The sequence below is a fragment of the Aythya marila genome, assembly GCF_965140915.1.
Source record: "Aythya marila genome assembly, contig: HAP1_HAP1_SCAFFOLD_158, whole genome shotgun sequence".
Classification (NCBI taxonomy): domain Eukaryota; kingdom Metazoa; phylum Chordata; class Aves; order Anseriformes; family Anatidae; genus Aythya; species Aythya marila.
This window is the reverse complement of record NW_028136675.1, coordinates 1,109,427-1,126,549: the sequence shown is the minus strand read 5'-3', so window position 1 is coordinate 1,126,549 and position 17,123 is coordinate 1,109,427. Positions and strand designations below refer to the sequence as shown.

Genomic DNA, 17,123 nt, shown 5'->3' with positions numbered 1-17,123 from the left:
TGTCCACTACCATCATTTTCTCTGAGTAGTGATAGCTCTACAGGTAGATTGTGTTAGTCAGTGCTTTCTGCAACTGGGTTTTGAAAATCTGTGTGCCCATGACCCAGTGATGATCTACTGTCTTGATGGCTGTTCCCCTAGTATAGACACTGATGCCAGCAGAAGGATGGAGCTGGTCAAATTTCAAAGATCACCTCCCTTTTGGGCAGTGGGGAATGGCCATTCCCGTGCTCCCCACAAGTGTTTGCCAAGCTGTTGGTGCTGTTGTGCAGAGCAAATGGGTTGTGGTGCTGTGGAATGAGTTTGCGTGGCCATGCTGGTCAGGGTGGGAAGCAGACTCAGCCAGGTCCGGATCACTGGGCTGGACCAGACAGAGGTACTTCACAAAGGGGGAAATGAATCACTGACCAGCTTCCCTCCTCTCTGCCTGCTGGGTGCCCACTCTCTTCTCTGAGATTGCAGAGTCACAGGTTCCCAGTGAATACCAGGCTTTATTTCTTTCCCTGTGGCTGAGCCCACAGTGGGAGATCTCTCACTTTCTGAAGGGCTGCAGTCACAGGCTCCGCTTTCCCTGGAGGTACCCTGGTCTCTGCAGGCAGCTGCAGATTCCCCTCCTGAAGGACATCACCTACAGGTCACATGTGGGAATGGCCCTGGCTATGTAATGCAGTGACCATTCGCTGCCTCTGCTGTCAGTAGAGACCCATGGGTGAGTGTTAAATCTAGCCCTTGGTCTCTGACAGGTCACAACGTGACAATGAGCCATTATCTCCAGAACTGAAACAGGAACAGATGCTTGTGGGGATCAATCCTTTGGGCCTATTCTTGGCAGTGGTTTGGGAAGGAAAACCCAGACTTCAGGCATTGCACTCGGGTAATTCTGGTTTATTACAAAGATGTCATGAGAGAGTCTTCACTGACTCACAGTGTTAGATGCACATTTATACAGCCTCCATATGAGACAGAATAGGTTCATTCATTTATAGTGGGGGCTGGAGTGGAAGGGGGGATGGGAGAAATGCAAACACATGTAGGAATGCAAGGCGCACAAGAACTCATAGTGATGATGATGATGATGACGGTGATGATAACAATAAGAAGAATAAGAATAAGAGCAACCAAAACACAGTCCTGGAAGGGGATGTACTGGGGTTCATTACTGGAGAGTGAAGGGATCTTTATGAGTACTGAAAAAAATCCAGATCATCATTTTCCAAACTGCATCCTTCATTTCCTGGTTCCTCATGCTGTAGATGAGGGGGTTCACTGCTGGAGGCACCACCGAGTACAGAACTGCCAACAAAAGATTTAGGGATGAGGAAAAGATGGAGGGAGGCTTCAGGTAGGCAAATGTGACAGTAGTAAGAAACAGGGAGACGACAGCCAGGTGAGGGAGACACGTGGAAAAGGTTTTGTGCCTGCCCTGCTCCAAGGGGATCCTCAGCACTGACCTGAAGATCTGCACATAGAACAGCACAAGGAAAACAAAACACACAAAAAATAAACAGGCATATACCACAAGAAGCTGAACTTCTCTTAGGTAGGTGTCTGAGCAGGAGAGCTTGAGGATCTGGGGAATTTCACAGAAGAACTGGTCCAGGGCATTGCCTTGGCAGAGGGGGAGGGAAAAGGTATTGGCAGTTTGCAGCACAGTGTTGAGAAAGCCACTGCCGCAGACAGCTGCTATCATGTTGACACAAGTTCTGCTGTCCATTATTGTCCTGTAGTGCAGGGGTTTGCAGATGGCAATGTAGTGGTCATAGGCCATGATGATGAGAAGAGAAAACTCTGTTGTGACATAGGAAACGAAGAAAAAGACCTGTGTGGCACAACCTGCATAGGAAATGATCCTGATGTCCCAGAAGTAGTTGGCCATGGCTTTGGGGACAGTGGTGGTAATAGTGCCCAGGTCAAGGAGGGCAAGGTTGAGGAGGAAGAAGTACATGGGAGTGAGGAGGTGGCGGTTGCAGGCTATGGCTGTGAGGATGAGGCCGTTGCCCAGGAGAGCAGCCAGGTAGATGCCCAGGAAGAGCGCGAAGTGCAGCAGCTGCAGCTCGCGTGTGTCTGCAAATGGCAGGAGGAGGAACTCAGTGGGGAAGCTGCTGTTGGACATTTGCTGTCTCTGGGACAAAAAAAAAAAAACAAAATAAAAAAAAAAAAAAAACACAGAGATGAGTTACTGAAACTTTTCTGAACAAACTCCTCTGCTTCTCTCACAGAAATCACCGTTCTCTGACCTTGCATTTCAGCTATGGAAGTGACACTGCAGGGCAGGTACTCTTAGCCTCATCGTGGTGTATCACCTTGCAGGACACAAGCTCCTCTCCTCCTCTGAAGGTCCAGTTGAAGAGGAGGTGGCTCATGCCCTAAAGCCCCTGAGGGCAGAGGCTGTGCTGGGTGTCAGAGGAGAGCAGGGGGTTGCTGCAGAGAAGGGGCCTGCACTGCAGGCCTGGCAGGGAGTACCTGAATCCCCCCTCCCTTGGTGTTTCAGGCAGCAGCTGCCTCTCGCTCCCTGCCCAGATCTCTGCTGCCTGGAGCTGTCCCTGTTGGCAGCTCCTTCCCTGTTCCCACATCTCCTCCGTGCCATTGCTCACAGACCCTATCCCACCTGATGTGTGCTCAGCTTTGTTCTGCACACACCTCCTGTCCCAGAGAACTGTCCAGGGATGTCTCTTCATGTTCAGCAGATATACAGCAGCTCTGACCTGTCCTGCAAGTCCTTCAGGGCAGGAAATTGAAAGTAGAGACCCAGGAGAGTGTCTTCCCTACTTCTAGTGCAGGCATTTCTCTTCCGTTTCAAGAATCTCCCTGAAAGATTCCCTGGGGATGTTGTGGAGCTGTAACCAGCCTGCCCAGGCAGCCTCTGAGCACCAGAAGGATGCTGCCCTGCCCTTCCCTGCTGCGGGAGCTCCTTCCACCCACAGCTTCTCCCCGCAGTATCCTGGGCAGCTCCCCGGGCAGGCTGAGTGCTGAGCCTGGCAGGCAGCAGAGGCCCTGCCCCGGCACACAGCCCCTGGGACACAGCAGGGACCCTGCTCTGCACCACAGCCCTGGACACCCCTGCCTGCACCCTGGCTACACAGCCTGCATCCAGCCCTGTGAGAAGGAACCCTCAAGTCCTGTCCCTCTGACAGCTGTGGCAGGGAATCACTGCTTTGGACCTTGTTATTCTCATCTAATCCAAAGAAGCTCTGAGAGTCGCCCTGAAAGCTCCACAGGCTGTAGGATTTGTCTGCAAATCTGGAGATGGCACCAGGAACAACAGCTGTGCTGCCCTGCAGCCAGAGACTTACCCTGTTCAGGGCTATGAAGATTTCTCCCGCACTGAGCTCTCAGCATCCCCCCTCCACACTGCCTTTAACATCTCCCTCCCTTCTCTCAGACGCCCTTGTCCCCTGCAGGCAGTGTCCCCAGCCCTGCTGCACTGTGCAGAGGAGCTGCTCCTGGGCAGAGCTGTCTCTCTACAGCACTGCCCGCTTGCCAGGAGCTCCCCTTGGCCTCAGGAGGCTGGCCCAGCTTAACAGCACAGGGAGCTCTTGACAAGTCCCTGGGCCTCCAGGGGAATCCAGCCTGAAGCAGACTGAAACGATCACTAATATTATTTCCCTCCACTGAGGAAAGAAGCTCTTTTCCAGCACTATTATACCTCATATCTGAAAAAGTATTTGTTCCATGAGTGACCTTTTTCTGCAGAGCTGCTCTCAAGGATTTCTTCTCCCAGTCTGTACTCATGGCTGAGGTTGTCCTGGTCCAGGTGCAGAATCTTGCATTTGGACGTGTTGAACATCATTATGTTAACATTGGGCCCACTTCTCAAGCTTGTCCAGGTCCCTTTGAGTGGCTTCTCTTCCTTCTGTTGAACCAACTGCACTCTCAGCTTGATGTCATCTGCAAACTTGCTGATGGTGCACTCAATCCCACTGTCCATTTCATTGATAAAGATTTTCAATAGTCCCAGTCCCTGGAGAGACCCCCAAGGTAAACCTCTCTTCACCTGCCTCCAACTTGGAGATGGAGCCATTGACCACCACTCTCTTGGTGTGACCTTCAAGCCAATTCCTTACCCACTGAGTGGTCCAACCCTCAAGCAATTCAAGAGACTCCTAGAGCATGTTGAGGGTAAGTTTCTAGTCCAGACATTTGGACCACAATGGATTCTCCAATTTGGAGACCAGGATGTCATGTGGGACCATGTCAAATGCCTTACAGAAGTCCATGTAGATGGCATCGGTCAGTCTTCTTTTGTCAACTGATGCAGTCAGTTCATTGTAGAAAACCAGCAGATTGGTCAGGCATGATTTGCCTTTAGTGAAGCCATTCTGGCTGTCTTGGATCACGTCTTTGTTTCTCTTTTTCTTGCACCTGCCTTGATATTGCTTCCAGGAGGATCTTTCCCAAGATCTTGTCAGGCACAGAGGTGGGGCTCATCAGTTTGTAGTTCCCCGTGTCCTTTTTCTACCCTTTTTAAAAATGGGAATGATGTTTCCCTTTTTCCAGTCACCTGACTGCCAGACCTTTTTAAATATGATGGAGAGAATCTTGGCCACTGCATCAGCCAGTTCCTTCAGGACCCTGGGATGCAAGTCATCAGGCCCCATAGACTTGCATGTCTTTACTTTCATCAGGTGGTCTCAAACTTGCTCTTCACTTACAGCGGGTGAGACTTGACTCCCTCAGCCTCCATTTACAGGTTCAATGAAAAGAAAGACTTGGGAAGCCTGACTGGCAGTGAAGACCAAGGCAAAGATATCGTTGAGTACCTTAACCTTCTCCATATCTGCTATTACCAGTTCACCCTTCTCATCCGTCAGAAGGGACACACTCTCCTTCACCTTTCTTTTCTGGCCAATGTACCTCTAGAATCCCTTCCTGTCATTCTTTGCATCCCTTGCCAAGCTCAGTTCTGTCTGTCTTGGCTTTCCTGATCCCATCCCTGTATATCCAGACTGCATCCCTGTACTCTTCCCTGGCCACATGTCTCCATTTCCACTGCCTGTGCATTTCCTTCTTGTGCCTCAGTTTGGCCATCAGGTCCTTGCTGAGCTGCCCCAGTTGTCTGCCCTTCCTGCCCACTTTCTTATGCAGGAGGATGGAGAGTTTCTAAGCTCTAAGGAGAACATTCTTAAAGAGTTGCCAGCTCTGTTCAGCTTCTTTGTCCCTAGGGACAGTATTCCAGGGGATCTCGTCTACAAGGTCTTTAAGTAGCTTGAGGTTGGCTCTTCATAAGTTCAGGGTCCTGACTTTGTTCTTCGCCAGGCCCACATTCCTTGAGATCACAAACTCAACGAGGACATTGTCACTGCAGCCCAGACTGCCTCCAATCTTAACCTCTTTAATGAGTTTGTCAGCACTAATGAGCACCAGTGCCAGTAACACTTCGCTAGTTGCTCTGTATACCTGGACTGGGAACTTATCCTCAATGCTCTCTAAGTGTCTCCTGAATTGCTTACAACATGTTTTGTAGCTTTTCCGTCAGACACCCGAGTAGTTGAATTCCCCCATCAGGATGAGAGCATGAGAGCATGGCACTTCTTGTAGTTGAAGCATGAAGGCCTCATCCACAAGCTCTTCTTGATCAGGTAACCTGGAGAAGACCCCAATCACAAGGTGTCTTTTATTGGTGCAGTCTTTAACTTTTGCCTACAAGCTCTCAACCTGTCCATGGTTGTTTCTCAGAGGCATCTCTTTGCAATCAATCCTTTCCCTAACATACAGGGCAACACTTTCTCCCATTCTTCGCTGTCTCTCTCTTCTGAAGAGCTTGTAACCCTCAGTGCTTCCAGTTGTGTGAACCACCCCACCACGTTTCAATGAGAGCAGTTAGGTCATATTTGTCTAATTGCATCATGGTTTCCTTCAGCGACCATGAGATGGTGGAGCTGATTCAGAGGGGAGGGTAGTGTAGCTCACAAATAGCAAGCTCAAAATCTTGACCATCGGGAGAGCCGTCTTTGGCCTCCTCACCTATCTGCATGGAAGAATCCTGTGAGTTTAGGAAAGCTATAACCTACCTGTAATTGAACTTGGGCAAGGATTTCAAAGGCAGTAAGAAGGGCTTCTGAAAGTATATAGGTGGCAAAAGGAAGGCTCCAGAAAATGTGGACCCACTGCTGAATGAGGCCCAATACCAGTTGAAATGAGACGTGGAAAAAGTTGAGGTACTGAATTCCTTCTTCACCTCAGTCATTACTGGCAAGACTGACCTTCAGGAATCCCAGGTCACAGAGAACGTAGGAAGGTCTGGGGCATGGGCACTTGGAGGGAGTGGATCAGGTCAGGGCATACTTGACAAAATGGGATATATACAAGTCTATGGATTGCCTGACAAATCTGGTGATATCTGACAAATCGTCTGGACTTCTACAAAAGGGTTACAGAACTGGGGAACAGAGGAAGGACTAACATCATCTACCTGGAACTGTGGAAATCATTTGATGCTGTCCCCCATGATATCCTTGTCTCTAAACTGGACAATGATTTGACGAGTGGACCACTCAGTGGGTAAGGCATTGGCTGGATAGTTGCATTCAAAGAGTTGCAGTCAATGGCTCAATGTCCAAGTGGAGATCAGTAACGAGTGGTGTTCCTCACAGGTCAGTATTGGACTGGCACTGTTTAACATCTTTGTTGGTGACATGGCCAGTGGGATCAAATGCACCTTCAGCAAGTTTGTTCATGACAGCAAGCTATGTGGAGAAGTCAACATGCTGGAGGGTAGGGAAGCCATCCAGAAGGACTTTGACAGACTTGAGAGGTGGACCTGTGTGAACCTCATGAAGTTCAGCCAGGCCAAGTGCAAGGTCCTGAATCTGGACTGGGGCAATCCCAAACATATTTACAGGCTGGGTAGAGAATGGATCGAAAGTAGCCCTGAGGAGAGGGACATGGGGGTGCTGGTGGATGAGAAGCTCAATATGAGCCAGCAATGTGTGCCTGCAGCACAGAAAAACAACATTATCCTGGGCTAAATCAAAGAAAGCATGGCCAGCAGGTGAAGGAAGGTGATTCTCCCCCTCTGCTCTGCTTTTGTGAGAACTCTCTTGGGGTCCTGCATTCATCTCTGGGGTCCCCAGCACAAGAAGGACATGGAAGTATTAGAATGAGTGCAGAGGAGGGACACAAAGATGATTAAGGGTCTCAAGCACCTCTCCTATTGGAGAGGAGAGATGGGAGGGAGTTGGGATTGTTCAGCCTGGAGGAAAGAGAGCTCCAGGGTGACTGTATAGCAGCCCTCCAATACCTAAAGGAAGCCTACAAAAGGCTGGGAAGGGCCTCCTTGTCAGGGAGTATAGTGATAGGACAAGGAGTAATGATTTTAACCTAAAGAAGGGTAGGATTCAATTAGATTTAAGGAGGAAATGTTTTGCTCTGAGGAGGGTGAAGCACTGGAACAGACTGCCCAGAGAAGTTGTGGATGCCTCATCCCTGGAATTGGTCAAGACCAGGCTGGATGGGGCTTTGAGCAACCTGATCTAGTGGAAGGTGTCCCTACCCATGGCAGGGGGGATGTAATTGGATGATGTATAAAATCCCTTCCAAGCCAAACCATTCTAAGATTCTGTGATTCTATTGGACCTGATGGGATTCACCCATGAGAGTGGAAGGTGCTGGCTGATGTCCTTGCAAGGCCACTCTTGGTCATCTTGGATCAATCCTGGTGACTAGCAGAAGTGCCCCAAAACTGGAGGAAAGCAAATGTCCATCTTTGCTGCAAGAATGGCAAGGAGGAGGGCCCAGGGAAGTGCAGGCTGCTTAGGCTCCACTCCATCCCAGGAAAGATGATGGACCAGCTCATCCTGGAACCCTATTCCAGGCACAGGAGCAACAATAATATCATCAGGAGCAGTTGGGATATCTTCATGTAGGGGAAGTCACTCTTGACCAACTGGGACATGAAATGCCCCTGATGAAATAACAGGCCTGGCAGAAGAGGGCAGAGCAGTGGATATCGATACACTTTGACTTCAGTAAAGTTGCGAGGTAGATTAAACCTGGTAGGCAGCTAAGCACCACAGGGCTACGAGCTCATTCCTCCTACCTAGTGGGGTGTTTTGAAAAGAACTGAAGGTAAAAGTGAAAAAAAAAAAAAGTGGGCTGGAATAAAGACAGTTTAACAGCTAGATGTGCACACAAGCAACGACAACAACAAAACAACCAACCAACAAACAAACAAAAACCAGAACTTATTATTTTATTATTCACCATTTGCCATTGACAGGCAGATGTTTAGCCATTTGCAATGTTCCTCATACCACCAATAAAAGACAAAAACAGATTTTGCTAGTGTTGCTTAAATGGTTAAATAAATGCCTATCTTTTTATTCATGTCTCAGCTCACCTCAGTAGACACATGGACTTAGTAGAGCAGGACCAGAGGAGGACCACAAAAATGATCTAGAGCACGTCTGCTAAGAGAGGAGACTGGGAGAACTATGATGATGATGATGATGACGACTATCATTATCATTATCATTACCATTATCATTATTATTTACTGGAAAAGAGAAGGCTCTGGGGAGACCTTACAGCAACCTTCCTGTACATAAAGGGAGCCTACAGGAAACCTGGGGAAGGACTCATTGCCAGGGAATGTAGTGATAGGACAAGGGGCAAAGGTTTTCAAGTAAAAAAGGGTAGATTTAGATTAAATATTAGATACTCACATATCGATGAACCATGTCTGCACAGCATCAAGGGTTTCCATTTCTCATCCTGCCCCCAATGAGATGTAGGTTGGGGGTGTGCAAAACATTGTGAAGTTTGCATCGTGGGCTGCATCAAAAGAGGAATGGCCAGCAGACCGAGTAAGGTGATTGTCCCCTTCTACTCTGCCCTCATGAGGTCCCGCCTGGAGTACTCCATTCAGGTTTGGGGACCCCAGCACAAGAAAGATGTGGACCTGTTAGAGCAAGTTCAGAGGAGGGCCACAAAGATGATCAGAGGGTTGGAGCTCCTCTCCTGTGAAAAAGGTTGGAGCTCCTCTCCGGTGGGGGTTGGCCTGTTCTCCCACGTGCCTGGTGACAGGACGAGGGGGAATGGGTTTAAGTTGAGCCAGGGGAGTTTTAGGTTAGATGTTAGGAAGAACTTCTTCACTGAAAGGGTTGTGAGGCACTGGAACAGGCTGCCCAGGGAAGTGGTGGAGTCACCATCCCTGGAAGTCTTCAAAAGACGTTTAGATGTAGAGCTTAGGGATATGGTTTAGTGGAGGGCTGTTAGCGTTAGGTTGGAGGTTGGACTCGATGACCTTGAGGTCTCTTCCAACCTAGGAAATTCTGTGATTCTGTGATTCTGTGATTCTGTGAAAAAAGGCTGAGAGAGCTGGGGATGTTCAGTCTGGAGAAGAGAAGGCTCTGAGGAGACCTCATTGTGTCCCTTCAGTTCTTAAAGGGCTCTTAAAAAAGGATGGAGAAGGACTCTTTACTCGAGTTGATAATGATAGGACAAGGGGAAAGGTCTTCAAGTAACTGAGGATAGATTTAGACTAGATGTTAGGAGGAAATTCTTGACTGCATGGATAGTGAGTCACTGGAAGAGGTTGTGCAAAGAAACTATGGATCCCCGGTCCCTGGAGGTGTTCAAGGCCAAACTGGAGAAGGCCCTGGGCAACCTGATCTAGTTGGTGGCATGCCTGCTTAAGGCATGTACATCGGAACAAGAAGATCTTTTAGGTTCCATTCAACCTAAGCCATTTTATTATTCTTTGGCACAGCAAGGACAACTAACTGAAACACTCCCTGCAGCCCACTACACCGCTAACAAAAGTATGCCATGCACAAGAAGGGCACCTCCAGTGAAGGCATCCTGAGAAAGTTGGGATTGCTTAGCCTTGAGAAGACTCCAGTAGACATTATTGTGGCCTTCCAATACACAAATGGGGCTTAGCCAAGTCTGTAGTGATTAGAACAGAATAGTTCAGTTGGAAGGGACCTTCAAAGGTCATCTAGTACAACTTCCTCTTAAGGGTTAAACAAAAATTAGAGACTATGTATGAGGGTATTGTCCAAATGCCTCGAGTACTGACAGACATGGGGCATCAACCAGGTCTCTAGGAAGCCTGTTCCAGTGTTTGATCACCCTCAAAGTACAGAAAAATTTCCTAATGCCCCATCTGAATGTCCCCTGGTGCATCTATGTGCCATTCCCACATGTTGTGTGATCAGTTACAAGAGAGAAGAGACCATCCCCTCCTTCAACACTTCCCCCCCTCAGGAAGTTGTTGAGAGCAATGAGGTCAGTCCTCAGCCTTCTTTTCTCCAGACTAGATGGCCAAAGGGTCCTCAGGCTGTCCTCCTAGGATATGTACTTTTACCAGCATTTCCCATTTTCCCTTGGTTTCCCAACTGACAAGGTCCCTGATCAGATACCCTGACTGCAAGAAGTGTTTTCTCTCTCTCCCATGTTCTCACCAGCCAGTGTGACTGACCATGTTTGGTTCCCTTCACTGCCTTCTTTATCACTTGTTGGTCATGTTTGTGTCTCTGGATGTGTTGTGCTTTATCCCCAGGAGGTAACCAAGCTCCCCACAGCCACTCTCGCCCTCACCCTCCTTAGCAGAACAGATGGAGAAAAATAGCAGAGAGCTGGAAAGACCCTTTTTCAGGGAGTGTAGTGCTAGGATAACAAGTTTTAAATTAAAAGAGAATAGATTTAGATCAGATCTAAGGAAGAAATTATTCACACAAAGGGTGGTGAGACACTGGAAAAGATTACACAAAGAGGTTGTAGATGCCCCCTCCCTGGTAGTGTTCAACATAAAGGTGGATGAGAGCTTGAAAAACCCGATCTCATGGGATTAGCCCCTACCCATGGAAAGGGGGCTGGAACTAGATGGTCTTTAATGTCCTGTCTAATGCAAAGCATTCTATGATTCTTAGATCCTGGAAGCCTACAATTCATAGAATCATAGAACCATTAAGGTTGGAAAAGACCTCCAAATCAACCATCACCCAACCATCGATATTACGCTCTAAACAGTGTCCCAGGCATGAAGCTTTCCTTAAACATCCCCATAGAAGGTGACTTCACCACGTCCCTGAACAACCTGTTCCAAAGCCTAACCAAACTGGCCAAAGATCAGGGTGGATGGAACCTGGCCTAGGAGAAGTTGCCCTGCCCATGGCAGGGGGGTTGAGACTAGATGGTCTTTAAGGTCCATTCAGACCCAAAGGCTTCTAGGATACAATGATCCTGCAGGCCAGCAATTGGTTGTGTAGCTTATGTACACAGAGGGATTTCAGTTTCTGTCAAAAAGTTTCTCCCGCTTAATATCAACAAACATTTGGAAGAGATAGGATGCAGCCTCCCTGTCACTTTGTGGGTGTATGGTCTCATAATGGGACAAGAAAAGAGTACTCTCATGCCAAACCCTTCCTTTGACTTAGGGGAAAACACACTACTGGAAATAAGTGATCATCCCCAGCTGCGAGAAAAAAATCAGTGATTGCATCAGCCTGTTTCAAAGTTGATTCCCCTGGAGGCACAGGGACATGTCAAGAGCTCCCTGTGCTGCTGAGCTGGGCCAGGCTCCTGGGCCCAAGGGGAGCTCCTGGAAAGCGGGCAGCACTGCAGAGAGACAGCTCTGCCCAGGAGCAGCTCCTCTGCACAGCAGCAGGGCTGGGGGCACTGCCTGCAGAGGACAAGGGCATCTGAGAGAAGGGAGGGAGATGTTAAAGGCAGTGTGGAAGGGGGGATACTGAGAGCTCACTGCGGGAGAAATCTTCACAGTCCCTGAACAGGGTAAGTCTCTGGCTGCAGGGCAGCACAGCTGTTGTTCCTGATGCCATCTCCAGATTTTCTAGCAAATCCCACAGCCTATGGGGTTTTTCAAGAGGACTCTTCTATCTCTACTGTATGAATGACATACTCCAGAGCAGGGTTAACCAGACACAGCTGTACAGGACATGGGGGTTCATTCATACGGGGCCGGCTGCAGGCTGTGCAGCTGGGATGCAGAGTGTTAGCTGGGGAGCTGGAAGTGTGCAATCCTGATCAGGAGAGAATGGAAGAGAGTGTGCAATGGGTCAGTGAGAAACATAGTGGATTCTGCTCAGAAACCCTGTCCTGACTGTCTCTGTCTTTTCCTCCATGGGCTGCCAACCATGCCTAGAGGCCGCAAATGTCCAACAGGAGCTTCCCCACTGAGTTCCTCCTCCTGCCATTCGCAGACACACGTGAGCTGCAGCTGCTGCACTTCGGCCTCTTCCTGGGCATCTACCTGGCTGCCCTCCTGGGCAACGGCCTCATCCTCACAGCCATAGCCTGCGACCACCACCTCCACACCCCCATGTACTTCTTCCTCTTCAATCTCTCCCTCCTTGACCTGGGCTGCATCTCCACCACTGTTCCCAAAGCCATGGCCAATTTCCTCTGGGACACCACGGCCATTTCCTTCTTTGGTTGTGCTATGCAGTTCTTTATGTTTGTTGTCCTTGTCACAGCAGAGTTCTATCTCCTAATCATCATGGCCTATGACCGCTACATTGCCATCTGCAAACCCCTGCACTATGGGACAATAATGGACAGCAGAACTTGTGCCAATATGGTAGCAGCTGTCTGGGGCAGTGGCTTTCTCAATGCCCTCCTTCACACTTTCAATACATTTTCACTACCATTCTGCAAGGGCAATGCCCTGGACCAGTTCTTCTGTGAAATTCCCCAGATCCTCAAGCTCTCCTGTTAAGATGCCTACCTCAGAGAGGTTGGACTTCTTGTGGTTAGTGCCTGTTTAGCATCTGGTTGTTTTGTTTTCCTTGTGATGTCTTATGTGCAGATTTTCAGGGCTGTGCTGAGGATCCCCTTGATGCAGGGCCAGCACAAAGCCTTTTCCACATGCCTCCCTCACCTGGCTGTGGTCTCCCTGTTCATTAGCACTGGTACATTTGCCTACTTGAGACCCCCCTCCATGTCCTCCTCCTCCCTCAATCTTTTGCTGGCAGTTCTGTACTCGCTGGTGCCTCCAGCACTGAACCCTCTCATCTACAGCATGAGGAACCAGGAGCTGAAGAATTCAGTGTGGAAAGTGATGATTGCATGCTTTTCAGAAGCAATAAACTGCCTATCTTTTGCATAACACACATAACATAACTCGTTACAGGCCCATTTGATACTTCTATACATGTTTCGTGTATATATATGTGTGATTATTCTAGCTCTCTGTGTATTTAAATTAATGAAAGGAGCCTTCAGTGACTTGCTCTCCCTAGATCCTTCCACACGATGTTGTGGAGCTGCAGGGTCACTTGGCTGTGCACAGAAGTGGGGGAAAAATAGTCCTGGCACAGCAGCAGTGTCAGGGCAGGGACAGGCCAGGGGCACTTCTCTAACACTTTTCTAACATGTAGGAAAACATCCATGTCAAGCCCTCACAATATTTCTAAGCAGTAACAGTAAGCCCTACCCTAACACCTAAATGCTATCCCTCTCTCTGCAAGGAATCCACTACTCTTACTCCTAACCCCAAATCTCATCTGGCGTGGGTTAGCCAAGTCCCAAATCCATAAGGCCTTACCGTACACTCTTAGCTCAATTCTCACCCTATTCCTCAGCCTTTCATCCCTAGCACTGAATTCCAGCCTTAACATGATTCCTCAACAAAGCCCTGACAAAAATCCCAACAGATAACATCGTCTCCACACTAGACACAGACTAGAAGCCAACGCAGTAAACACAGGCCTCCCTCTAATACTCTGCCCAACCACTAACCCTGGGAGGCAAGATCTAATCCCTAAACCCTAACCTGAACACCTAAGCCCCAAATCCTGCATTCCTGTGGTCTAGTCACCTAGCTGAAGCAGTTTGGCCTCATGAAGCTGAGCAGGGCATGAGAGGTCCTACAGCAATCACTTGGTCTTGGAGGAGGCACGTGAGGTGACATGGTTGTGGTCATGTCACAGGACTCAAGGAGGAGATGGGTGGGGATGCTCTGCTGAGGTCAGCTGTGCCTCAGGGTCTCAGGAGGCAGCAGGAAGCCCATGGCTGTGCAGGTGGCTGTTGGGGCACATTCTCAAAGCTTGTTTGCCTATTACTTGAACTCCACAGGCTGGAAATACTGCACTTTGGGGAGCTTTCCAGCTCAGAGCAGGGTTAGCACATGCCCTGAGCCAAGCTGGAATATCTGTGAGGAGTCCCCCTGGTTCTGGAATCACCAGCGTGTGTGTCACCCAATGTGTTCTGTCAGGAAATGCATGGGTGTGCAGAGCTGGGCCATGATAGTGTGGTCCCTGTTGCTCTGCGATGTGTGCGTGCATTGGGTCTGGTGCAAACACCTGGGCTTGTTTCTAATCTCCCATCTAAGCACAAGTGTGGAATAGCTCACCCCCTGCCAAAACCCTCCTTGTTTTATCTCATCCATGGAGGGAAGAGCCAAAAAAAATGCTCTGAGCAATTTTCCCAAGGTTTTCATCTGCTAGCAGCCCCAAAGCAGCAGCAGTGTCTTGCCATTGCTGGCTCATAGGTCTGCTGGTGCTCGTCTGGGCTCTGCTTTTACCTTTCAAGTGGGAGGTTGTATTGGGCTTACATGAAATTGGTAGGGCACAGTGATAAGTGTTTTCAGATTCTAAAGGGGGTTAGGCAAAATTCTCTGAAATTGTCTTTCTCACAGGGGAGATGCTGTCTGTTTCTCTAACTGAAAAGCTCTTCAAGACTTGAAGGAGGATGTACAGCCGCTGGGGTGGGTTTCAACCTCCCTCAATTTACTTATGTTTAGTTATAAGCACCTAATCCCCACTCACTCCCAGGGAGCCACTCAGCCTGTTTTCCAGGACAATCCAGCTACATTATTAAGCTGGAACAGAGCTTCCCTTTGCAGCTCTCTGTGGAGCCTCCATGTCCCTGACATTACTGGCATGGTGGCTCAGCTTGAGCTGGAGGACTGAAGCATGCTTTCTTCCCTTGTTCAAATTGAAGTGCTTGTGAGGAATGCTTTACATGTGGTTGATGCTTGAGTACAGCCTTGGGCTCCTGTCTCCTGGTAGGACGGTCACATGGAACTGGGCAGGATCTTTAATTCTCTTACAGATGGATTTTGTTGTAGGCCTTGCAATGGGACATGGTTGGAATAGAGGTGTCTCTTTGCTTTTACTTAGCCAGCTTAGATAGATGAAAGAAAGGAACATTTTCACAGCCTACTTTGGGTATGAGAGCCTAGGAAACATTTAGATGAAGTAGGAAGTACTTCAAGTAATGTAAGCAGGCCTAGAAAGTGACCTATTGACTGGACTAGCTATGTGCAGCTTATGAGTATTGTAGCTGTTTACATGCCAGCTTCAATCAGACTCATGAGGCTTCATCTATTTTAACATTTCTTTGTGCACACCAGAGCCTCATCTGAACTGGGAACCAAAATACCATCCTCCCTCCTCCTCTTTTCTAAACACTAGCCCATTTCTTAATGAGGATATATATTTTTTTCCTTTCTTTTTCCTCCTGTTCATGTATATTTATGAAACAAACAAACAAAACAAAGCTATCCCTTACCAAATCATTTAACAAAACAAAATATATTTTTATCCTTCAGTTCTGATCTGCTCAAGCTGGTACTATTATTATATTATATGCCCTCTCTTCCTTATGGGGAGGCAGCAGGCCCTCCAGGCAGTGTTCCATCATCCCTATTCCAACTGCCTGCTTTATTCTAACCTCATTCTCTGCAAGACAATTGGGCTGAAGTTCACAATGGCCTGATGTGCTCATGCAGCAATATGGAAGCTGCTCTGCAAGCTCTGTGCATTGACTTATGGTCAACTGAAGCCAAATGCCAATTTGTCCTTGTAAGTGTCCACCAAAGGTCACTGCTGTCTGTCGCTGGGGCTGGGGACCCACTGCATGGGGAACTGCACTGGCTTCAGAAGAGCACTCCTGCACGATGTCAGGCAGAATTCTGACCCAAAACTGGACTGATTTCAGTCACACCGAGACTAAAGGTCAGACTGATCTTAATGATGTCCTTCAGAGTTTTCTTTAGGAGTATCTTTTCTGTTAAGGGCAGTGTCCCTGCAAATGATGTATAAAATGGACACCACTTTAGCTGTTTTTATTTTTAGTAGAGTTTTGGGCTTTCTTAGCTTTTCCTGAACTTTACTCTTTAGCTGAAAAAAAGTTCATTTCAATGAACTCATTTTGCCTTTGCTGAGTAGCTGCTCTTGCAATTGCTGCTACAGCTACTTGATTCCCCTCCCCAGAATCAGAACCCGTGGCTTTGGGCTTTTCAGTGCTTATTATTTGTTTAGTTCTTCCTTTGTGCTTCCATGGTGGGCAGGAATAGGCTTGTCACCCTGTGCGGCGATGGGGGGCAGGCAGGGGTCTCCCCTCTGCTTGCCTGTCCTCTTTCAGCCGCATGCACAGGCAGTGACAGGACTGAACTGGGGCATGCTCCTGGCCTCTTCCCCTGGGCAGGGAGCTCTCAGAGCTCTGCAGGGCAGGCAGCACAGCCCAGCCAGCCCCCAGCATGCTCCCACAGCCTGCTGCCCTGCAATTAATGCCCTGCCCATTTCACAGCAGGCAGGGGGTGCCCCATGTCACAAAGCTTTGGGGACGGCCATGGCTGTGGAATGCTGGCCCCAACGGCGGTTGGGCGGTTGGGCAGGTCTGTAATGGCTGCCCATGCTGACGGGGAGGCTGCTCGGCTGCCTGCTCCTCCCGCTCAAGTGTCCGCTCCAGACACAAACTCAACCACAGGAAGTCAGATTCTTTTTCGTCTCTAACTGCAAGCAGGATGGTGACACGATCGGGTCAGGAAGGGAGTGACCACTGCATGAGGATGAAAGGACAGGGACGGCCTCGGTGAGTCGCTGGAGACCCTTGGGCACTCAGGCAAGTACTGCCCATGGTTACAGAGGGGAAGCTGCTCTGTTTGGTGCTTTTCCTCTTTCAGACAGAAACACACCTAGTGATGAGACCGGACCATGGCACATTGTTGGCCTCTCTCGCTTTGGGAACTCAGACAGAAAAGATGCCAACGCTCTACAGGATGGTTAAGACAGCCCAAAGCCATTCCCCACCACGGCTTCACCACGCTGAGTGGGAATGTGACACATTTAAGCTACAAGGAACATCTCCTGGACATGAGGAAGATGGGAGATGGACAGCCTTGATGTGAGGCTGGGAGAGCCTTGTGCAAGGAGGAA

At 48.9% G+C, this 17,123-nt stretch overlaps 2 protein-coding genes across 2 annotated transcripts in view; both read right to left on the bottom strand.

The window, feature by feature from the left end:
- The window catches only part of LOC309891582 (olfactory receptor 14A16-like), a gene marked incomplete at both ends in the record, with an annotated part of 49,968 nt that extends 47,855 nt beyond the window's left edge, over positions 1-2,113 (bottom strand). The window contains one exon of the mRNA XM_082785936.1: positions 1,999-2,113. Coding sequence (XP_082642062.1) covers positions 1,999-2,113 — 115 coding nt within the window. The remainder of the gene's footprint in view (positions 1-1,998) is intronic.
- Positions 2,114-5,472: 3,359 nt separating this feature from the next.
- LOC309891581 (scavenger receptor cysteine-rich type 1 protein M130-like) overlaps positions 5,473-17,123 on the bottom strand; it is a gene marked incomplete at both ends in the record, with an annotated part of 29,977 nt that continues 18,326 nt past the window's right edge. The window contains 2 exons of the mRNA XM_082785935.1: positions 5,473-5,584; positions 6,592-6,686. Of these exons, the coding sequence (XP_082642061.1) occupies positions 5,473-5,584; positions 6,592-6,686 (207 nt within the window). The remainder of the gene's footprint in view (positions 5,585-6,591; positions 6,687-17,123) is intronic.